At 49.1% G+C, this 24,340-nt stretch overlaps 1 protein-coding gene and 1 pseudogene across 2 annotated transcripts; one reads left to right on the top strand and one right to left on the bottom strand.

Moving 5' to 3' along the window:
- The first annotated feature begins 240 nt into the window (after positions 1 to 240).
- Positions 241 to 13,561, top strand: LOC129050250 (golgin subfamily A member 6-like protein 22). 2 transcript variants are annotated; one of them, XM_063716373.1, is made up of 9 exons: positions 241 to 1,116; positions 7,027 to 7,155; positions 8,247 to 8,297; positions 8,386 to 8,479; positions 8,575 to 8,681; positions 10,050 to 10,108; positions 10,439 to 10,580; positions 11,219 to 12,355; positions 13,013 to 13,561. In XM_063716373.1, the coding sequence occupies exons 1-9, from the start codon at positions 1,024 to 1,026 to the stop codon at positions 13,073 to 13,075; spliced, it is 1,875 nt and encodes a 624-aa protein (XP_063572443.1). In that variant the 5' UTR covers positions 241 to 1,023; the 3' UTR covers positions 13,076 to 13,561. The 2 variants fall into 2 exon arrangements, with proteins under 2 accessions (XP_063572443.1, XP_054388002.1); XM_054532027.2 differs by having other exon boundaries at positions 11,216 to 12,355.
- A 3,237-nt stretch (positions 13,562 to 16,798) lies between these two features.
- On the bottom strand, positions 16,799 to 20,709 carry LOC129050536 (uncharacterized; annotated as a pseudogene).
- Positions 20,710 to 24,340: the final 3,631 nt, after the last annotated feature.

Raw genomic sequence — 24,340 nt, 5'->3', positions numbered from 1 at the left:
AATTTTGTTTTCTAAATGAATACTAATTCTTTTTTCTCTTTCTTAGATGAATGACAAAAATTACATCTTTAGAAAAAGAGTTGTTAGAAAAAAGCCTTGGCTGCGTGTGGGGGAAGTGACAACACAGAAGAGACCAGAGAAGAGCCTCCTGGAGGAGAGCTGCGCTTTGACCATGCTGTCCGGATGGGTGTGGTGCACTCTTCTGCAGTGTTCACTTCTATGCTTTTTCTATGGTCCCATTTCATAGAAAGATTTGGGGTGATGTTTCTTTCCCTCAACTTTTTATTTTAAAAACTTGCAAACACAGAAAAGTTGATAAAATCATGCAGTGAACATATGTATGCTATTCAACTGGATTCACTAGTTAACGTTTTGTCATATTTGTTTTCTCTCTTCCACGTATGGAAGATTGTATATGTGCCCTTCTTCCCCCTGAATGATTTCAAAGTAAGTTGGCAGTATCAGAGCATTTCACTGTTAAGTACTTTTGCAGATATCATCTAAGAACCAGGACATTCTCCTATATAATCACAATGCCATTAATCCACCCAAAAATTTTAACATCAATACACTAATGATATCTAATGTATGGATTATAATCAGCTTTCTGGCAGTAATCTGTTTAGAAGGCTTGCATCCTGTCACTGTCCACCGATTAAATTTTGAACTCTAACTTGAAACCCTGGTCATCTCATTGCCTTCTTTCTTATACCCATTAAATCCAAAGGAGCTCTCATTTTATTTCTACAGAAAAGAGAATGGAAAAGAGGGGAAGAGTCCCTAGTACCTTGGATAAAGTATGAGCACTTACTACCATATGTATTCTAGTTCTGTAGTTTTCAAACTTCAGGGAGCATCTCAAGGCTTATTAAAGCACAGATAGCTGTCCTTCCCCACTCTCTGATTCAGGAGGTGTGAGGCTGGCCCAGGAATTTGCATGTCTAACAAGTTCCCACATGTTGCTGATGCTGAGGGTCTAAGGAATACAATGCGTGAACCCGTGGTTTAGTGGATATCCACCTAATGAATACATGTTGTATTTCCTTTTGCACCTGTGATTACAGAGGAAACACCTTTCAACTGGAAGATATCATTAAACAGAGGATAACAGATCAGGTCAGTAAGAATTAAATTTAACTTAATTGAAATGTCACTCAAAAGTTTAGAAATAATATGACAGGCCAGACACAGTGGCTCATGCCTGTAATCCCAGCACTTTGAGATGCCAAGGCAGATGGATCACTTGAGGTCAGGAGTTCAAGACCAGCCTGTCCAAGATGGGAAAACTCCCTCTCTACTAAAAATAGAAAAATTAGCTGGGCATGGTGGTGCATGCCTATAGTCCCAGGTACTCAGGAGGCTGAGGCAGGGGAATTGCTTGAACTCGGGATATGGAGGTTGCAGTGAGCTGAGATGCGCCACTGCACTCCAACCTGGGCAACAGAGTGAGACTCCATCTCAAAATAAATAAATAAGATAAAAATAAAAATAAAGGGAAGATGGGGCAGCTTTGTGTACTGCATGTCCCGAAAATGGGCTGATTTCTCTCAAGAGGCAGGGATTTAAGCTCTGTAGCCTACATGGGATACATACAGGAGAAAAAAGAAGAAAAAGAAAAGAAATGTAAATATAAATAAATGAAAATAACACTTCTCCATGATTATAAAGGAAATCACATTGTTTTTGTAATAATTTGGATGACAAAATATAAAGAAAAATCTTTAATTTTGCCACTCAAAACATTCCGGTTTGTTGCTTTTCACACTTTTTATGCTACAAACATTTTAAAAAGTAGAATCATAGTACATGGTCTTTTGTCACTTACTATATTTTAAGCATGTTTCTATGGGAGAAATATATCCTGGCATCATCACTTTTAATCGCTGGGTGTATGGTAAGTGAATGATTGCCACCCCAGAGGTGAATTTCCTTCTATATATATTTTAATGGACTCGAGTGAGGATTTTTACACTGAATTCATAGAAGTAGAATTTCTAGAGGAAAATAGTATAAAACAGTTTTAGGATTTTTAAAAGAAATGTTGAAATCATCCTATAGGAAAATTGGTTGGGTTTATACTCCCACCAACAGGGACAGAGCTCCAGGTTCCCCCTTCCATTTGTCATCTTCACTGGTCTTTAAGCAGAAAATCTCATTGTTTTCATTACCTTTCTTTGATTTCTAGCGCTTTTGAATCTTTTTCATTTGCTTATTGGCCATCTTTATTCTTGTGGGAGGTGCCGGTTTCTCCATTGTCCATTTTCTGCTGGAAATCATTCATTTTTTTTTCTGAGTAATTTTAAAGATTTCTTTATAGGCTAAGGATACAAACCTTTAATCTGTCATTGAGGTTACAAAGACCTTCTCCCAGTAAGTAATTTGTCATTTCACTTTATTTATTTATTTTTTGCTAGCAAAGCACCAAAGTCAAATTTCAGTTAATTTTTATCCTGCTGAATGAACACATTTTAACTTAGTGATTTTAGTGGAAACAGGAGCAGGACAGAATGTAATAACTAGATCTTGCTCTGTCACCCTAACTGGAGTGCAGTAGCATGATCATAGCTACTGCAGCCTCAAACTTCTGGGCTCAAGTGATTTTCCCACCTCAGCCTCCCAAGTAGCTCTAGGACTACAGGTGTGTGCCACCAAGCCCAGCTAATTTTTAAATTTCCTTTGTAGAGATATGAATTCACTATGCTGCCCAGGCTGGTCTGGAACTCCTGACTTACCCCACCTTGGCTTGCCAATATGCTGGGAGTAGAGGCGTGAACTACTGCTCCCGGCCAAGAGCTTACTTGTGTTTGCTAGCGAGATTCTTGCTATCTTTTTATATTTGAGGCTTTCGTGCTAGTGCTGAAGTATTACACTCACCATCTGAGGTTTACAGGACTTTTGTTTTAATGTTGAATAGAGGGAACTGTTTAGTTTTGCACCTTTGCAAGTATACAAAATGTGCCTACCAGGACTTTGCTTTATATCCATTGACAAGCAAGAAGTAACACAGTAAAAGTATGCCTGGCTACAGGCTGTGGAAGAATGGAGTATTCTGGTTTAATTCTATTAACTTGGAAGGATGAAGGTGAAAAAAATTCAAAACTTTAATTTCCTGTTGAATGCAATTTGAAAATATAGCCAGTGACTCCACTTTTCTTCTCTAGTAAGTTTGGACATTCAGATCTACATTGCCTTTTATCATAGAATTCCTAGTGCGCCGGAGTCTTATATTGTGAAGATCCTTTTCTAAAACTTTAGATGTAAGAGAATAGAAATGATATTGGATGAGATCAGGCTGGATGAGAACTGATACCTGTAAATATATTTTTTAGATGAAATCTCTGATTGCCACACGTTTTCTTATTGAACTCATAAAAATAAAACACACTGGCTGGAGGGTGGAAGTAGGAAGGAGATTTATGTCTTTTAATTGCATGTCATTGTTTCATATCGAGACAGAACATATAGTATCCCTGGCTTTGGACCTATAGAAGGAAACACATTTTTCTACCTGCTGTATGGCAGAGGTTCCTGAACACCTGGACAGCTTATTGCAGCACGGATTGCTGGGCCCTACTCCAGAGTTTCTGATTCATCAGGTCTAGGGTGGGGCCTGAGAATTTACATTTATAAGAAGTTCCCAGGTGCTCCTGGTCCAGAGACTATATGTTTGAGAGCCACTCTTACATACTAACTGTAAATTGTAGAAGTCTATAAAAAAGCTTAGTTTGGTCTGAGATAAGAAGCACACAGGTAATGGAGCAAATCATGAAAAAGTCAACTCTTGATCCCAGGTAACAAGTAATACACAGTGACAAAACACAATTCTTGGTTTTCATGATTGCAAGTCATAGCCAAGTATCTAGTGAGAAATTCAGTTTCATTTTCAGGGCTTAGAGGCCAGGTGATTCTAGAAAAATAGGATTTAGTGATTAACCTCATGAGAGTGGGAGTTATTTATGTCCTTTTTCTCTCCCCCATCACTTACCATTTAGCCTTACATTAGAAGGGTCCTGTATTTGCTTTAACCCTGTAAAGAACTTTGAGTGCTTATTAAACAGAAAGCTTTGTGTGTGTGTGTGTGTGTGTGTGTGTGTGTGTGTGTGTACGTATATATTTAGAGACAGAGTCTCATTCTGTAACCCAGGCTGAAGTGCAGTGGCATGATTTTGTCTCACTGCAACCTCTGCCTCACAGGTTCAAGGGATTCTCCTGCCTCAGCCTCCCAAGTAGCTGGGATTACAGGCACCTGCCACCATGCCCAGCTACTTTTGTATTTTTAGTAGAGACAGGGTTTCATCATGTTGGCCAGTCTGGTCTTGAACTCCTGAATTCGGGTGATCCACCCACCCCAGCCTCCCAAAGTGCTGGGATTACAGGCATGAGCCATCACGCCGGGCTCAAAAGCTTTGTGTTTTTAAAGATATTAGACATGTTTCTTGTTTTTTTTTTTTTTTAAACTTAACACTAATGTAGGAGAATAAGAGAAAGTTTTTCTAAAAAAGAGAAAACATTGTGATTACTTTATCTTATTGGAATGTTGGATACTAAAGTCTGCTTTATCAATCATCAAGCACACTATAAAATTTCCATTTTAATAGGATTTGTACCTCAATTGAGGTAATAAAGTTTTAAAGTTTTTCAAGTGAAAGCCAGCCCCGCCCCTCTCCTGGAGTGGGCGGGGACAGCAGTTGCAAGGGCAGCTTTCCTTGTGACCACACAGGTCCTTCATGACACGCTGCTGTCTGGCCACACCTCCTTTTCCTTTCATCTTTCTCATTGGCCAATGGGCTTCAAGCATTAAGGCCACGCCCCTATTCTGCATTCTAATGCAGCCCTGGTTACGCCTCCTCTGGCTCAGTCACACAGCGACGTAGAGGTGACTGGAGGTGTATAGTTGTCCTCACCTGGATCATGCTGATGTGGCCCCAACCCCACATCCCTGACAATCCCCACCTCCCTGACAATCCCCACCTCCCTACCCATCCCCACCTCCCTACCCATCCCCACCTCCCTACCCACCCCCACCTCCCTACCCATCCCCACCTCCCTACCCACCCCCACCTCCCTACCCACCCCCACCTCCCTACACACCCCCACCTCCCTACACAGCCCCACCTCCCTACACACCCCCACCTCCCTACACACCCCCACCTCCCTACCCACCCCGACCTCCCTACCCATCCCAGCCCCCCTACCCACCCCCACCTCCCTACACACCCCCACCTCCCTACACACCCCCACCTCCCTACCTACCCCCACCTCCCTACACACCCCCACCTCCCTACCCACCCCGACCTCCTTACCCATCCCCACCCCCCTACCCACCCGCACCTCCCTACCCAACCCACAATGTACAAAGAAACCCGACAGAACAAATTGGCCGAGGCCAAGGAAAAGGTAAACGCACCAGCACCCCAACCCAAGTTGAGGCTCCCTCTGACAGCCGAACTGCTGCCAGTCTGTGCCACTCCCGAGGCACACCGGGCTGGGCCCCCCCCAGTACCTCTGGGATCCCCACACCAAAATCTTGTCAGTCAGCCCAACCCCCACATGAGTCCTGCCCCTGCCCTGCCTGGCACCCCAGGGTGACTTTGAGCAGGTGACTCCCGGGGCTTCCAACTCCATACTCTGCCCTTACCTCCTGCTACCCCAAACCCGACCTCCCTGGGCTCTTTGGGCTCACATCTCCAAGGACCTGGGTGCCCCAGAACCTGCCCTCACCAGTTGCCACAGGGTGACTTTGGGGACGTGACTCCTGGGGCTCCTTGTTCCTTACTTGGCCCTCACCTCCTGCCGCCCCAAGCCTGACCTCCCGGGGCTCTTTGGGGTCACATCTCCAAGGATCTGGGTCCCAATTTTGTGACCCCCCTTCCCAGTCTCAAAGCGGCAACTTGGGCATTGCACTCATGTGTCCCCCCCACCCCCGCCACTGCACCGAGGAGTGGAATGTAGTGATGTCACAGTCCCTCTACAAACTGTCATTACTACCACAAGACCGGCCTTTGGTCTTAGGACCCAGTCCCCTAAGTGTTCTTGCCCACTTCTGTTTCCTCTGGTTGCAGCACAGGTTTCCAGCTGGAAGGGGAATGGGGACCATGGGACCTAGAAGAGAGAGGTTTCAGGCTGCCTGACTTCCTTACCACAGACGTTGACAGTGTGAAAAGCCTACACCTCCCCCATGAGCTCCACATGTTGACAGTGTCTCTGGGTGGCAATGGGAGAACGGGTTGGGTTGGATTTTCTCCCAGGCTTCTACTCTCCAGAGAGACTTTAACATTTTTTCTGAGTTCTGCACCTCAGATTTGAATTCTCCATTGTTCTGGGACCAGAGTGCCCCTCAGTCACTGGTTTCTGGAGTGAGATCTGCTTATCTTCTGTGGAACAGATCTTGGGAAACTGGACTTGACAGCTTGAGTCTTCCTCATCTCATCTCAACCTGGGGTACTTTGAGTGCCACAGGATAAATATGGGGCATCTTTCTGAAGCATCAGTTTCCCTTGATTCTATTGAGAGATGAAACATTAATGTACTTAGGGATGAAAGTCACATAGATTTATAAGAGTATACAAAACTTCTCTCTGAAATGAGGCTTGGGTTGTCCTCTTTCTGCTAAATTCCCGGATTTAACAGAAAGGCTGCCTTCTGCCATGAGGATACGTTGATGTAAAGGTTTGAGAGGTACTGGTGTACTTCTTAACACTAACAGACGTGTGAGGGTGTACAGTTCCTGCCTACTTAATATTTGCTTTTCTATCTCTGCCTCTGGTTTTGGTCCCTGGCAGCTGCTGATTTGTGGCAAAATCCCAGAGCTCAGAGTCAGAAAACTGAGTTTAAGTTCCATTACTGCCTTTTCTTTCAGCCATGGTATCAATCTCTCTCAGTCACTAAGTGATTGTGACAACATTTCCTACAGTTGGTGGCATTAAATCAGATGGTCTATAAGAGTATTTAGTATAAACTGTAAAGCAGGATGTGACTGTAGGAGCTTGTAGTTCTCATGAGTATCACTGCTCTTCCTTTCCACAGTTGAGAGACCATCATGCCCAGACCAACCCTAGTGTTGGTGCAGGAGCAAGCGACACCAAAAAGAAGAAAATAAATAATGGCACTAACTCTGAGACAACCACTTCTGATGGTTGCCACTCACCTGAGAATGTGAGTCTTGGCTGGCCAGGCTCCTGGGGACAGCGGGCCCAAGGGGTGGTGGAGGGTAATTGTTAAGATTGTGGAAGAACTGCCAGGTACTGGTTAAGAATTCTGGATTTGAATCCTACCTCTCCATCTGCTAGGGATATGATTTAGGGCAAATTGCTTGAGCTCTTTGGGCCTCTCTTTTCACATCTGTAAAACAGGAGTGGTATTGTTTTACTTGTATTTGTGAAGTTTAAATGAGATTTGTCATTGTGTTTTTATGTTAATCCCTAGTCCAGGGCCTGCTGTAAACTCTCCTTCTTGGGCTTGCATTTCCTGAGGTAGAGTTAGAGAGTATCAGAGGTTTCTGTTAGCTCTGAGAGCCTGACAGTTAAAGGCCCACTAGAATGGAAATCTCAGGGCCAAGGACTCCTGTCTGCCTTTTCTAACCTCTATCCCCACTGTGAGGAACTGTCCCTGGCTCGTATGTGCTCAATGTTTGCTGAATGAATCCACCTTTCTAAATCACAAGCTGGCAGAAGGGTGGGCTTTTCTCACACTCCATCTCTGAAGGTTTCTGTTACTGTCTTTTCAAGAGAATCTAGTTTCAGACTTTGAGTTCCGTGGCTGTGGGCAAAAACCAACAAAGACCCAAATCCTTCTTCTTTGGGAGTTGAGGAGAGTTTACCAGTTTGTGTTCCCATTGGGTCTGAGAACTGTGCCTTTTAAATCCATTCCTGACCCCTGCCTACTGCTTCCTGGCCTGGGGAATAGAGTCAAGGAGGCCACCCTCAGTCACCTTCCTTTGACTCTCCCCACAGAAACAACAGAACCGAGCTCAGCTGGAAGAAGTAACGCGATTTCTTTGTTTGCTCATGACATGACCGCTGGGTTTGGGGGCACTCAGATGTAGAGGCCCCAGTCTCATCTCCCCCACTCCTAGCCTGGGGAAGAAGGCTCACCCCCCTTATTCCACCCCATCCCCACAGGGTCCCTGATGAACTGGTCCCATGGGTGGGCCTGTCCTGGGGCAGTGGTGCCATTCTGGGGGCATGTCTCTTGCTGTGCCATCTCTGCCTCCTCCTAGCAAGAGCTCTGTCTTCCTCTTTCTATAGGAAAAGAAGGCAAACCACCAACATCAGGAAGCTCTAAGGAGGGAGCTAGAGGTGAGTGGAGGGTGTGAAGTTCCCTCCTGTCCTCTGGGGAATGTTTCTTTGCTTCTCTTTCAGCATTTGCTTGTCTTTTCTCCCAAAGGCCCAGGTTCATACCATACGAATCCTTACATGTCAGAAAACCGAGCTTCAGACGGCACTCTATTACAGCCAGCAAGCTGTCAAACAGTTGGAAGGTGGGAATCTGGCACCCCATCATCCTTGAACCTGGCACTTTGACAGGCCTTTAGGGGGAGTCCTTTGGGCCACATCTGAATGTCTCTCATTCCAGGAGAGGCCAGGGATCTGATCGGCCGCCTGCATGATTCATGGAAGTTTGCAGGAGAGTTAGAGCAGGCTCTCTCTGCCGTCACTACACAGAAGGAGAAGGCGGATAAGGTGAGTCCAACCACTGCCCCATACCCTGGGAGCCCAGCTTCGCAGATGGAGGAGTGAGCCTAAAGTTCCCTTCTGTAGGATGGAGGTGTCCTGCCCAGAAGGCAGCATTGCCATTTCTTGCTGCTTTTGTGTGTGGTTGTTAGAGGCAGACTGGGGCTGAGTGGGCTGCTGCAGATGAGCTGGGGAGCATTGTGGGGAGTGAGCACTGGACATAGAACTCAGAGGCCAAGTGCCCGCCCTGCCCATCCTTGGCTGTGGCCTTGGCCAAGTCCTAAGTGGCGGTTAGGGTACTTTTACCATAAAGGTACAGAAGAGTATCTTGAGTATGTTATTATTTGTGTGGAGAGAGGGAGCAGGTATATATGTGTGTGTGTGTACATATTATGGTAATATACATAAAACATGTTTGTAAGGATTCATAAAAAAAACTCAGGATAGAGGCACAGTGTGGGGGGGAGATATTTCCCTTCTGGACTTTCTGAGTTTTGGACTATGCGAACGTATCACCCTTTCAAAAATTCGACAAAGGATTAATTTCCTCCTTCTTAACTGTGCCCCTACCTCCAGCGAAAGAATGGGCTTAGAGAATCAGATATACCTGGGTGTTGAAATCCCAGCTGTAGGTGATCTTAGGCAGCACTTAACCTTTAATACCACATGTTTTTCATCTACACAATAGAGATAATAATGGTAACCATCTCCTATGGAGGTTATGAGGATTAAATAGGATTATTAGCATAGTGCCTGGTGAAGCACTCAATAAAGGTTCCAACAGTGGTAGTAATAAGAATAATAACAATAGCAATATTATCTGATCTCTCTGGGCCCCTGTTAGCCAGCCCTAAATTCAGTCTCTTTCCCTGTCCCTTCCACCTTCACTGAGTTCTTTGAAAAACAAATGAGGGCCGGGTGCTCTCGCTCATGCCTGTAATGCCAGCACTTTGGGAGGCCGAGGTGGGTGGGTCACCTGAGGTCAGGAGTTCAAGACTAGACTGACCAACATGAAGAAACTCCATCTCTACTAAAAATACAAAATTAGCCGGGTGTGGTGGCACACGCCTGTAATCCCAGCTACTCGGGAAGCTGAGGCAGGAGAATCACTTGGACCCAGGAGGGGGAGGTTGTGGTGAGCCGAGATTATGCCATTGCACTCCAGTCAGGGTAGCAAGAATGAAACTCTGCCAAAACAAACAAACAAACAAATGAAAAACAAATGAGACCATGGGCTTGGAAATGCCTTGAGAACATGTCAGGTGTGATTGAGAGTGAGGGAGTGTTACTGTGGAGTAGTCACAGTAGCTGTTGTTCCTGGTCGTCCAGCTACTCCTCTGCCTGCTCTGTCTTGACTTAACCTTTCTCTATTTGCAGTACATCGAGGAGTTAACAAAGGAGAGGGACACCCTGAGTCTGGAACTGTACAGGAACACGTAGGATGGGGGAAGGTGGAATGGGAGGTCTGGGGGCCCTTAGCGTGGGTGGTGTGCTGGGAGGTGGGGGGTACAGGTGAGCATGGGGAGAGGCTCCTACAGGTTTTCATGTGTGCACAGGGAAGCTCTAGTTCCGGCTGTGCCACTGACTCATGGGGTAGCCTCAGGCAACTCATGTCTTCTCTCTGGCCTGCCACCTGTGACCTTTAATTCCTGGGGTCCCTTCCAGTGCCATGGTTCTGTGGTTGTGGGCTGAAAGTAGAGGGTTGATCACCAAAGAGGTCCTTTCTGTTCTTCGTTCATTCCTTTCTCTACTGCCTCTGGCCATAGCATAACCGATGAGGAGCTGAAGGAGAAAAATGCTGAACTACAAGAAAAACTTCGACTTGTAGAATCTGAAAAGTCTGAGATCCAGCTCAACGTAAAGGAGCTAAAAAGAAAGCTGGAGAGGGCCAAGCTCCTGCTGCCACAGGTGAGCGGCTGCAGCCCCGGGGGTTGTGGGAGCCCCACCCAGCTGGGACCATGGTCTAGGGATCATGCAGGGTATGGGGAGGCTCCCGCCAAGAGCTGGAAAATTTGGGTTCCTGTTCTGGTCCCACCATAGAATCCTCTAGAGTGTGCTAAAAATGTACAAATTGGGGCCCTGCCTGGGGAATCAGAATCTCAGAGTTAGTGCTTAAAATATTTTTTTAAAGGATACTGGATGAAAACCATTATTTTATAGATTACATTTATTTATTTATTTATTTTGAGTTGGAGTCTCACTCTTTTGCCCAGGCCAGAGTGCAGTGGCACAATCTTGGCTCACTGCAAGCTCCGTCCCCCGGGTTCACGCCATGCTCCTGCCTCAGCCTCCCAAGTAGCTGGGACTACAGGTGCCTGCCACCACACCCGGCTAATTTTTTGTATTTTTAGTAGAGACGGGGTTTCACCGTGTTAACCGGGATGGTCTCCATCTCCTGACCTCGTGATCCACCCACCTCAGCCTCCCAAAGTGCTGGGATTACAGGCGTGAGCCCCCGTGCCTGGCCTATAGATTACATTTATATGGCTAGCTCATGAGTCTGTTTCCTTCTGAGGTTCAAACCAACACTTTCACTATTCCAGCAGCAGCTGCAGGCGGAGGCTGACCACCTGGGTAAGGAGCTGCAGAGTGTGTCAGCAAAGCTCCAAGCCCAGGTGGAAGAGAACGAGTTGTGGAACTGCCTGAACCAGCAACAGGAGGAGAAGATGTGGAGCCAGGAGGAGAAGATACGGGAGCGGGAGGAGAAGATACGGGAGCGGGAGGAGAAGATACAAGAGCAGGAGGAGAAGATACGGGAGCAGGAGGAGAAGATGCGGAGGCAGGAGGAGATGATGCGAGAGAAGGAGAAGAAGATACGGGAGCTGGAGGAGAAGATACATGAGCAGGAAAAGATATGGGAGGAGGAGGAGAAGAGGCAGGAGCAGGAGAAGATATGCGAGCAGGAGAAGAGGCAGGAGCAGGAGGAGAAGATGTGGAGGCAGGAGGAGAAGATACACAAGCAGGAGGAGAAGATACAGGAGCAGGAGGAGAAGATGTGGAGGCAGGAGGAGAAGATGCATGAGCAGGAGAAGATATGGGAGGAGGAGAAGAGGCAGGAGCAGGAGGAGAAGATGTGGAGGCAGGAGGAGAAGATACGGGAGCAGGAGGAGATGTGGAGGCAGAAGGAGAAGATGCACCAGCAGGAGGAGAAGATACGGGAGCAGGAGGAGAAGATGTGGAGGCAGGAGGAGAAGATATGGGAGCAGGAGAAGAAGATGTGGAGGCAGGAGGAGAAGATACGGGAGCAGGAGGAGAAGATGGGGAGGCAGGAGGAGAAGATACGGGAGCAGGAAGAGAAGATGCACGAGCAGGAGGAGAAGATGTGGAGGCAGGAGGAGAAGATGCACGAGCAGGAGAAGATACGGGAGGAGGAGAAGAGGCAGGAGCAGGAGGAGAAGATATGGAGGCAGGAGGAGAAGATACGGGAGCAGGAGAAGATGTGGAGGCAGAAGGAGAAGATGCACGAGCAGGAGGAAAAGATACGGGAGCAGGAGGAGAAGATGTGGAGGCAGGAGGAGAAGGTGCGGAAGCAGAAAGATATGATGCGAGAGCAGGAGGAGAAGATACGTGAGCAGGAGGAGATGATGCAGGAACAGGAGGAGAAGATGCGGAGGCAGGAGGAGAAGATGTGGGAGCAGGAAGTGAGGCTGCGGCACCAGGAGGAGAAGATGCAGGAACTGGAGGTGAGGCTGCAGGAGCTGGAGGAGAGGCTGGGGGAGCTGGGGTGGAAGGCCGAGCTCTGGGGGGAGCAGACGAAGGTGCGTGGAAACCCTGGAGATCATACAGAACGACCTCACCACAACTTAGCAGATGGTGGTTGGCTCCCTCTGCTTTTCCACCAGTCTGTGGCCTACAGTTTAAATGGTGGGAAGAAGGGTGTGAGATTTGAGGCTGGGGAGGGAGGCATGGGCCTCTAGGCAAGGGAGGTAGTCATTTAGGCCTGGAGGAAGGGGCCAGGGCAAGGGGCCTGGGCAGGCGACAGAGCCCCGCAGTGCCCTCGCCACCCTGTTTATGGGCCCAGAATCTGGAAGCCAGCCACTACCTACCCTGACGCCTATCCTGCAGGTGGAGCTGAAGAGCCAAGAGGCTCAGAGTCTGCAGCAGCAGCGAGACCATTACCTGGGTCACCTGCAGCAGTGTGTGGCCACCTATCAGCAGCTGGCCTCTGAGAAGGAGGCACTGCCCAGCTGCAGCAGCAGGAAGCTCAGGGCGAAGCGGTGGCCGAGGTGGCCCACCAAGAGTTGCAGGAGACCCGGTTGAGGGAGGTGATGAGGGCGGGGCCCCAAGCGGGATGACCTGGCAACCTCCGTGCCTTCTCACTCTCTTTCCTGGCCCCTTAGGAGCACCTGGAAGCTGCCATCTACCGAGCAGATGACAAGAACGCACAAACAATAAACATGTAAAAGCCGGCAGCAAGGCCTGGAGAAGAGTAAGCTGCCACGTGACTGTTTAGAATAGAGTCTGAGCACAAACCTGAAAAAAAACATTTATTTATTTTAAATTGTGGCAAAATACTAGCCAGGCACGGTGGCTCATGCCTGTAATCCCAGCAACTTGGGAGACCGAGGTGAATGGATGACCTGAGGTTAGGGGTTCAAGACCAGCCTGGCCAATACAAAAATTAGCCGGGCATGGTGGCGCGTGCCTGTAATCCCAGCTACTTGGGAGGCTGAGGCAGGAGAATCGCTTGAACCTGCGAGGCAGACGTTGCAGTGAGCTGAGATCGTGCCACTGCACTCAAGCCTGGGTGACAGAGCGAGACTCCGTCTCAAAAAAAAAAAAAAGTTCTTCCTTACATGTATGTTTCTACTGTGTTTTTTCTTGGTCTTTCTCGTTTAGTCTTGTGTTGTCTTATGGCATTCCTAATAAACTTTGTTCTGCCTCCAGAGAGTATTGACTTTGACTTTATGGCACACAACTGGAGTAAGGGCACATCGCCTTCATCTAGTTTGGGACTAAGCTGGTTCAAAGCAAGTTTTAGGTTTTATGATGGCTGGTCTATGTTTTATTCATTTGGACTCCTAGGGGTGGCCCTTCCAGGGTCCCCACCGAGGTCCCATCTCCTTCCTGGGACCCAAATTCTCATTAGATCATTTCAGCCCTGTGAGAGTGCCAAACATTCAGGTAGGCTCTCCAGCCCCTTAAGTACTACTTCATACTCAGTTTCTTAGCCTCTTAGCCCTCTACTGTTGACCAATCACCAAATGTGGGAAAAGCACCACAGACTGTCAGGGTCACCTCCTAGGCATGGTCACTCAAGTTCTGGCTGAGGTTTTCAGTTACCTTTCAACAATTGTTTTTGATTGGGGGCAGGGCACACTTTTGTCCAGTTTTTCTAACTGCTCTTGTGGGGAGGCGAATCTGTCACAAGCTCCTCTGCCTTTAGTGAAAGTTGAAAACCTCCATCTGTCCTTTTTTTGTTGTTTTTGAGATGGAGTCTCGCTCTGTTGCCCAGGTGCTAGTGCGGTGGCACGATCTCTGCTCACTGTAACTTCTGCCTCCTGGGTTCAAGCAATTCTCCTGCCTCAGCTTCCCAAGTAGCTGGGATTACAGGCGTGTGCCACCATGCCTGGCTAATTTTTTTGTATACCTTTAATAGAGACAGGATTTCACCATGTTTTCCAGGCTGGTCTCGAGCTCCTGACTCAGGTGATGTACCTGCCTCAGCCTCCGAAAGTGCTGGGATTACAAGTGTGAGCCACTGCGTCCAGCCCATCTGTCTTTTAAAAAAATGTTTTTAATTGGAGGTATAATTTATATTCAGTGAAATGCACAGATCTGGTTTACATTTTGATGAGTTTTAACTCATTTAACATTACCCATGGAACCTACCTCCTTTGAAGATACAGAGTATTTCTATCATCCAGAAAGTGTTCCTGTGCTTTCATCCTGTCCGGCACTCCCCCAGCAGCTGATGAACATGCTGAGGATATTGGTACTGGATTCTGGCCACCCCAAAAGAGCTGCTTTGAGAAGGTTTACCCAGCACTAAATCCCTGCCTGCTCTCTCAAAATTTCCATCTTTAAGGTGGTTGTACCTATAACCCTCCCTCATCAACTCAATAGATAGATAAACAAACCCTGAAAAATAAACTCCCCTTCCTGGCCCAGCAGCCCACAGCCTAATATTGACTGTATTCCCAGGCTTTCAGAAATGGAACTCACCTGCCGGTTCACCCTCACTAGGGCGGCAGCTGCACAGGAGCAGCTGGGCTCACCCATTAAGCCAGAAGCCAATAGCTGGACAGTGACACTCAGACCCCAGCCTGGGCCAGCCTGGCTGAAAGCCCCCTTCTTTCCGTCCCACTCTGGAGAGAGGGGGCGGAGCATACACAACTCTACTGCCCTCTGCATCCTTCAGCTGTGCTTCCTCCTGGGAGAGGGAGCCGCTCATTAATTTGGCCAAAGCCTTCTTGAGGGCTGTAGGTTTCACAGGCTGGGTGTGTGGGGCCCACCGTTCTAGAGAGAGAGGCTGGTGTGTCAGAAGGCAGCCACCTGGCCAGAGGAGGGTCAACCCCCTTGGTGACCTCCTTCCCCCGGCTGGACACAGCGTCCTGCACTCTCTACATGTGACTGTTCCCCTCAGAGCTGCTTCCAGGGGAGGGGTTCTAACCCTGTGGGTGGGGACATTGTGTCACTTTACAGTGGGCCATGGCTCCCTCTGACATCGCCAACTCAGAGGCAGTAGAGAGAAGATGAGAAATTCCCTGGCCCCTCCTCCCTCAGCACCCCCACCTCTGCACACGTCCACATATGGAGGCCCTGACAATGGGCCCTGGGAGTGCCACCACCTGCGCCTCCTTTCCATGCCTGCAGCAGCCATGTCCACTCTCCAGACCCTCACCCGCCTGGCTCAGTAGACGCTGCACTGCCTGTGGTCCTGCACCTACACCTCGGCCTCTGTACCCGTCAGTTCCCCCAGTCTGGTTCTTATTTTCCCCAACAAGTAGGGAGCATGTAAGGACACCTGTTGAGCAAGCTGGGGGAGAGAGTAGGGTGGGGCTGGGGGGATGAGGAGGAGAAGCTCATGGTCATGCTGGAGACTCAGCTGAGCAGAGTCTCTGCAGGCCCCTTGGCTGCCTAGCCAGTGGTGATCCCACCCCCACCCTCATTTCTTCTTTGTTAACAAAACCATGACCTCATTAAATACTGGACACCTATAAACCTCATGGACCCTCCTCCAGCCTCCCCACCGTGTACTGGTCAGTCTAAGTCAACTCTAGTCATTTCATTCCTCTGGACATTGACTGCTTGGGGCTTGGGCATGAGCTGCCTCTTTGCCTGAGCCTCAGCCACAGGTATCCTCTGCACCTACCACGCTGATGCACTGGGCCAGGGAGAGCTCCGTCTCGATGGAGATGAGCTGTGAGGAGGTGGCGGCTGGGTGAATCAGGTTGTGGTAACGGGTTTTGTTCAGAAGGTCATCCATCAGTTTCTGCTCGGCATGGGCCACGCGGCAGTCCCCTGGGTAAACACACAGACATGCTGGGCCCTTGTGCAGCTGTCCCCCACTGCAGCTGACAGCTATGAAGCAGGAGCTGAGAGGGCCAGGGAGCACAGACACCCTGAGAGCTGGCTGAAGCAGTGAAGGCGCTGGTGGGCCTTTCTTTCCCTGGGGACTTCAAATGACATTAATGACAGAGCTCAGCTACCTCCTCCCCATGCCATACCTCTTCCTCCTCCCCCTCCCTCGATCAATGAACAGCATCCCACGCTCTACACATCTGATACAAAACTGGGTGTCTCTTCCTGACTCCCCCCTTGGTTCATCCAAGTAGCCCCCAAGTCCTGTCTGTCCTCCCATCTCCACGGCTACAGCCATGTCCCTGCCTCCCCCACCCTGCCCACCTTCTATTCTCTCCACCTGCACTCGGCCCCTGCCATCCGTGTGCCATACAGTGGCAGACTGGTCTTTCTACAGCAAGCTGGTGCAGAACTGGGTCTGAGGTGGTGCTTTCCCTATGAAGAGACAGGGCCTACATGGGGGGATTTTCTGGGTTCAGAGTTAGACCTACAGAGTGCAAGGTTTCTCTGAGGCACCAAATGGAGGGGTTGAGCTAGCAGCTGGCTCCTGGTCTGGAGCTTCAAGGAGGGGTCTCAGCTCAGAGCCACATTCAATAGCCGGCTTACATGCAGCCTCCGGCAGGGAGCCCCTGGAGCTTCCACAGCCTCAGATCTGCCCCTCTGCATACCCCAGATCTCTTGCCAAGGGGCGTTTGGGTCTTCATGTCATCTCCCTCCCATGTCTGGGAGTAAAGGTGAGGTGCAGGGACTTGCGCTTGTGTACTCTGGTGTCTTAAGGGAGAGTGTGTCAAGTAGAGTGGAGGCGGCTTGGAAAGAGGGAGACTCAGAGGAGAGTGAAAGACACATGACCAGGCGAGCCTGGGAGCAGGAAAAGAGAGTGAGCAGAGGAAACCGCTGGGTCAGGGGAGCAGATGGGAGGATCAGGGAATGAGGGTGGCTGGAGATGTGGGGGTGGGGACACTGGTGAGGGGCTGCCTGGCTCGCCAGGCTCAGGAGTCAGTTACATCCTCCCACAAGGGCCAGGTCATCTAGTCGCCCCAAAGCCCTCTCTCTGTGGGTGGGACCAGAGGGCCAAGAGCACAGATAACCCAGTTGAGCAGGACTGAGGCGGACTCAGGTGGGTGCTGGGCTGGACTCCTGGCTCTGGGGAGCAGCCGCCACCCCGCCTACTGCATCCACTTTCCAACTCGCTGCCTATCTGAGCAGATGCAATATTGGGCACCTTGTGAAACATGCTCCTGGTGCACCTGCTGCCTGCTGCCCCTCCTGCAGAGCGCCCAGGCTCTCCAGAGGGGATTCCTGTAGAGGCTTGGCCTAGATTCTGAGTCCTGCCTCTCATACCCGGGGCTGCTACCCCAGAGGCCAGCTGCTTGAGTACCCTGGAAACTAGTCTGTAGCCCCAGGCTACAGCTGGGTCCATCCCACAGCCCTTCTTTAGTGTATCTATTTGGACTGACTGCTCAGTTCATAGAGAGGGGTGTGTCTTGCCCCAGCCCATCTGGCATGTCTAAGGCAGCTGTGGGGTCAGAATCTGCAGCTCCCAGCCCCCAGCCCTGCAACAGTAGGAGAGGCTGGACCCCACATCTCTGAAGTCCCACTGGGCTGGTGCGAGCGGGCTCCCGAGTCCAGAGCTGCTCTGCAGGCTGTGGGGCTCATGCACCAGCTTTGAACCCACCTGATGTGCTCAGGTTGCTCACCTTTGGGCCTGTCCTGACTCTCAGGCATTCGGCTGAGCCTGAGGGCCTCTCCCTCATCTTGACCACCAGCTACAGGCTCTGACTTAGAGGTTCCCAGAACCTTAGACCATTTGGCCGGCCCCCCATTTCTCACCTGAGGAAACTGAGACCAGAGAGGGGAAGCAACTTTCTCAAGGACCCCCAGCAATTCAGAGGCAGAACCAGGTCTAGGAGCCTCTTCTCGATAGATTTTCTCCCTGTCCCCAAGCCTTCTTTAGTGCCTCATTAACTTCCCTGTAAGGAAACTGCCCCCCTGAGGCTGGAAATGGTGCTGTCCAGAGTGGTGTGCGACAGTGACTGCGCCTGTGTTTCTACTTGTGAGTGTGTATGGGGGTGGGGATGGGGGGGGAATAAACGGCAGGGATTCTGGGGGCTGGATGCACTCCACCTCACCCCAAAAAGGGGCGCAGGAGAGCCCAGCCAAGCACAGCACATGCTTCGACTTTCCAATCTGCTGAATGCCTGTGAGGCCGGCTGGGCCCAGAAGACAAGGGACAGGCCTTACCCCATAGATGGCAGGGGGGGCCCAAGATGGGTGGAAGCTTCTGCTGCAACTTTGGGGGTCACATCCCAGCCCATGGGCTGACACTTAAGCAGAAAAAGCCACCTCTAGGAGTCAGTCATGATCTAGTGATTCTGATGAGGAGGGGCCCCACCAGCCTGTGTCCAGGGTCTTGTCTGGGAAAAACTGCTCCCTGGCAGAAAGAGGCTAATAATTTGAGAGGAAGCCATAGCTGAAATCCTAAACTGTGTGACTGTGTGTGTCCAGTTTGAAAAAGCGTATCTGACCTAAACATTTATATTGAAAAAATGGAAAGATATTCCCCTTGTTTTGGAATACAAACTACAGAAAGCAACACTTAACAGAATCTCATCAGAAACGTCAGATTCTGCATCTGGAAAGGCACAGTGATTTTCAACTGCGGTGTGTGTCCTCAACTGAGGAAGGGAAGGTGAGATTTATACTTAGTAAAAGGCAGCTATGAATTTACCTTTTATAAAGAGCTTGCTATATACTATTAGTGCTTTTCAATCATGTCAGAATCAGCCAGATGCTTGTGGAAATGCAAATTCCCAGGCTTCATTCCCAGAGATTCTGGTCCTGTGAGCCTAGGGTGGGGCCCAGAAATCTCTATGGGGTGGTACAGGCTGCCCCAGGACCACACCAACAAACACTGCAACTGGCCCCCACACATCCCAGTCCACAAATATGCAGGCAGGCATCTTATCTCCACAGAACAGATAGGGAAACTGAGGTCCAGAGTGGGGAAAGAAACGTCACGGGGCCACCCAGCAAGTAGTAGCAGAGCCACAATACACCCACTGTCTGCAGACACCATCTCTGATGACAGCTCCACCTCCCCACAGGAACCTTGCCTACCCCCACCCCTACCTCCTGCTGCCCGTATGGTGGGTCTCTGTCCAAGGAAGATGTATCCTAGGTCCTCTAGGCTGACTGGGGCTCAGAGGAAACCTTGGCCCAGAGTGTAGGAGATAGAAGGGTCCTTGGAATTCATGTGGGGAATTTGAGGCCCAAAGAAGGCAGTGCACATTTGAACTCTGTCTGGAGAAGGGCTGGGTCTCCTTCCTGAGTGGTACGTTTGACTTCACCAGCCTGGCCCTCAGTCAAGCTGGCTGTCCAGGCCCGCCACACCTCAGGGTGGGTGACCAGAGGTGGTGGTGCCATAAAACACATTTCCTGGGAGATCCACCCCCAAAGCTCAAAACATTCCAGGGCTGGTGAGTTGGGCAAGCCCCCTTCCCTCTCAGCCCAGTTTCCCCATCTCTACAACAGCTGTGCTGGTGGAGACTTCTCCCTGAGACTGAGCCACAGATTTTCTCCTGGGTGCCTACACCACCCACGTTGCCAGCTCCTCTGTGCCCACTCTTCAAGAAACTCAGCTCTCAGGTAAGGAAGGTGCCTTGGCTCTATCAGGAGCAGGAGCTGGTGCACCCCCAGCCTCCCAGACCAGTGGGGATGGCCCGGGCTGCCTATAAAGCTGCTGCCCAGCCCAGAGACACCCACCTGGGAGGGTGGCCCTGGCCCTCACAGCGGCTCTGAGAAGAGGCGGCCCCCACTCCAAAACTGGCAGAGCCACCCACGCCTTCCCTCAGCCCAAAGAGGCTTTTAGGAAAATGAATCATCTCAGGTTCAAACCCATGGGGTTGCTGAAAGACAAGAAAGTGCGGGGCGAGCTGGCGCGAGGGAGCGCTGCTCCATGCAGACTTTGCAGGGAGGGCACTTAGGAAAAGGGACTGGAGTCTGGGAGGGTGACTAGCTCAGGGTTAAAGGGAGGGGATGGAGCTGGAGTGAGCTGGCCTCGTCCTCCCCCTTGGGCCTTCCAGCCTGGGCTCAGGCGATTCAAAGGAGCGAGCACCTCCCTCTCCCGGCCAGGGAGTTCTTGCCACATTCTTCAATCAGTACCATTCCCTTGGGGGCTGAGTGACAGCACCCACCTCCAGACCTGGCTGGAACTGCTGTCTCAATTCTAGATCCAAAAGAACCTCTGGCAGCTTCTCCATCTCCCTCTCAGTCCAGCCTCACCTCTTCGCCCGTGGAGGAGCTCCAACAGCTGCTCTCGCAACTGGAGGAACAAGGCAGGAAGGCCAGGGTCTGAAGAAGGAACCACCTTCGAAACGCAGCTCTGCCACCTTCTCTCCAGGACTCTTAGGCTTGCTATCCTATTGCGCCCTCGACATCCTTTTGCTATAATCTGGCATGTTGACATATAGTCTTTAAAAGCAACAACACTGTTGACGTGGAGCAGACTTCCCATTTGGGATGGTCTGGAGAAGTTAGGTTTGAGGGCATCCTCTCTTCTGCAAACTGCAGCAGTAATAGATGAGATATACAAAGTAAATAAAGGCCACACGCGGTGGTCACGCCTGTAATCCTGTAATCCCAGCACTCTGGGAGGCTGAGGTAGGAGGATCACTTGAAGCCAGGAGTTCGAGACCAGCCTGGCCAATATGGCAACACCCTGTCTCTACTAAAAATATAAAAATTAGCTGGGCATAGTGGTGCACACCTGTAGTCCCAGCTACTCAGGAGGCTGAGGCAGGAGAATCACTTGAACCCACGAGGCAGAGGTTGCAGTGAAACGAGATCCCGTCACTGCATTCCAGCCTGGGTGAGAGAGTGAGACTCCATCTCAAAAAATAAAAATAAAAAATAAAGTACATAAAAAAGACATGCCCAGGCTGAAAAATAAGTTAATCTTTATCTCCATGAACGAAAAGCAGAAAAGAAATGCAAAGTGGTTGGAGGCTGAAGAGCCTGGACCCTGCTGGGCTTTGGGAACCAATGATGGTGGCAGGTCCTTTGGGATAAAGAGGGACCAAATGACTCCTAGCTAGAAGCTGGGAGCTTGGGTGTACCCCAGTACTTGAAAGGATGCTGGCCGGGCGCAGTGGCTAATGCCTGTAATACCAGCACTTTGGGAGGCCGAGGGAAAGTAACTCTTACATCAGTGTGAAAGCAAATCAGACAGGACAGGGGAACATGGAGGGGAGGAGAGCCAAACCAGGGCCTGGTTCCACCCGCCCCATTGGGCCAGAAGCACAAGTGGTTCTCTGCACAACATCAAGAGTGAGGACATGCTTTCAGCTCCACTTTAACTCAGGTTCCTAATGTGACAGCAGGCTTGTCAATCCCACTTGCCTCCGTGGCTCACACCAGAAAACCACCAGCAGTGTGAGTAAGGACAGAAGCAGGAGACAGAGGAGCCAGGGTTTGGGAATCCCACAGCAACCCACAGGCCCTCATCACACACGGCAAGGATGTGCCCTCACTGGGCTCACCACCACCACCAGACATCACCTTCACTACCTGATAACCTGCCTGGGTAACACCACTGTAACACAAGAAACAGGTCTAGAATCTAGCATGTAGGCTATACCTGAAGGAGTAAAAGATGGTAATAAAATACGATAAAATTTTTATTTCTTTAATATAAAATTTAGAGCCATAATCAAAATGTGTAATTCTGACGGGGTTCACTACTTATGAAAACTTCACAGCCCTCTATTTTCAAATGTAAATGGTATTCCACGGCTCCTCGCCAGCATGTAACTAGAGTTACTCTGAAATCCATATCACAGCTTATTTTTGGCAAGCGGCGATTTCTTCAACCCATGTTTTCCAAGGGAAAAAAGGACATGAAATGTTTCCAAAAGTTTCTTACAATCTTTAGATAACCTACTGCTCAACAACTGCATCCTCCAAGTCAACACATCAAGAATCCTTCAATCACAAACACTTAAGGTGAGAAAACGGTGTCTATCCATGCGGGAGAGGGACACGTTATCCATGCTTATGAAGACAGCCTGGATATCGGCTACTGAAAAACTGTGAATGCATCTTCCTTTTTCTACTTTCCAAAATTTTTGTGAGGTGATACTTATTTCTATGTTTGTTTCTATTCTTTTTATTTTGTATTTTTTAGTAGGTACATCCTTATTATAAATCTACTGTAGAACCAATGTCCCATACAGGACTCCACATGCCACAGGAACCAAAAAGTCACATGCAGCGAAGATGAAGACACAGCAGACAACCTGTGTGGACACCACAGAGCCACCTGCCCAGGACACCAGTGGAGCCACAAGTGCAATTCAAAATGTTCTTAGTCATATTAATAAACATGGCCAGGTGCGGTGGCTCATGCCTGTAATCCCAACACTTTGGGAGGCTGAGGCGGGCAGATTACCTGAGGTTGGGAGTTCAAGACCATCCCGGCCAACATCGTGAAACCCCATCTCTACTAAAAATACACAAATTAGCCAGGTATGGTGGCATGCATCTGTAGTCCCAGCCACTCAGGAGGTTGAGGCAGAAGAATCATTTGAACCTGGGAGGCAGAGGCTGCAGTGAGCTGAGAATGTGCCACTGCACTCCAGTCCAGGCAACAGAGTGAGTCTCCATCTCAGGGGGAAAAAAAATTGTTCTTAGTCACATTAATAAAAGTAAACACACACACACACACACACACACACACACACACACACAGATAAAATTAATTGTAATAATGGCTGGGTGCAGGGGCTCATGCCTGTAATCCCAGCACTTTGGGAGGCCAAGGTGGGCAGATTACTTGAGATCAGGAGTTCGACACCAGCCTGGCCAACGTGGTGAAACTCTTGTCTCTACAAAAATACAAAAATCAGCCAGGCGTGGTGGTGTACATCCATAGTCCCAGCTGCTCGGGAGGCTGAAGCAGAAGAATTACTTGAACCCAAGAGGCGGAGGTTGCAGTGAGCCAAGATTGCACCACTGCACTCTGGCCTGGGCAACAGAGCAAGACTCCATCTCAAAAATAAAAAATAATTTTAATAATGTATCATACTTATCCCAACAGATTGAAAATATTACCATTTCAACATGAAATATAAGAAAAATGATTGAGATATTTTACATAGGTTATTTCATATTAAGTCCTCAAAAACCATCAGCATAGCTTACATATGTAGCACATTTCAATTTGCAGTGAAATTTGCATTGAAAATATCTGATCTGCACTTAGACTCATAAAATATATAGTTGACAAAGGAGACTCACGTGGCCAAGTGACATTCTTAAATGCTTTCTAATAACAGAATCAAGTTTTTAAACCTGCATTTTAATTAATAAAAATTAGATGAAATATTCAGTGTCTCAGCTACGACGGACACACTTCAAGTGCTGATCAGCAAACGGTGTGAGTGCCGGCCAGACTAGCCAATGCAGGCTACACCGCTGCAGCTGAAACAGGCCAGTCTCTCTGCGCACGGGAACAGTCTGGGCAAGCAGGAGATGGGAAACGGGCGCTGCCCTCGTGAGAACAAAGGACCCACAACAGGAACCCTGCACTCACCCCCTGCCAAAGACACCAACAGCCCACGACGCAGCCTCCTCACAAAAGGGAGAGGCATTCAAGAACTTAGAAAATCACCTCTTCCTGGAAAATGCTCACTTTAAAACTTTGCACGTAACTTTACACTTTAATTACAAGGTTTTTAACATCCATTTTCTCATGTCTTCTGAACTCTGTGAAAGTAAACACAGCTTTTATTCTTACTCCTATAGTTACTGTGTTAGAAGTTCACCTATGTGAACAAGCTGTTGCAACTGAAATTTTCTGAGAACAAATCTCCAGCTCTTTCCATTAACACAAACTATTAAGTTTAGTTCTCTAATTTCCATTGCTTAAAGGCCAGAATGTGTGAAATATGCATTATCAGATTAGAAAAACAAAACACCAGAAAAATATTTTGCAAAATAGCATTTGCTAAACTCTATGATAGAAACTAGCTCTAAAACTTCCTGTTTCAAAATTTCACTGTGTGTCCACTAAGTTAGTTTTTCTGGCTGTGGACAGCAGGCCCACCGCACGCCGCAGGCCCACCGCACGCCGCAGGCCCACCGCACAC

The sequence above is a fragment of the Pongo abelii genome, chromosome 16 (assembly GCF_028885655.2).
Source record: "Pongo abelii isolate AG06213 chromosome 16, NHGRI_mPonAbe1-v2.0_pri, whole genome shotgun sequence".
Classification (NCBI taxonomy): domain Eukaryota; kingdom Metazoa; phylum Chordata; class Mammalia; order Primates; family Hominidae; genus Pongo; species Pongo abelii.
The sequence above is the reverse complement of the archived record's forward strand: the minus strand, read 5'-3'. Positions and strand labels throughout refer to the sequence as shown.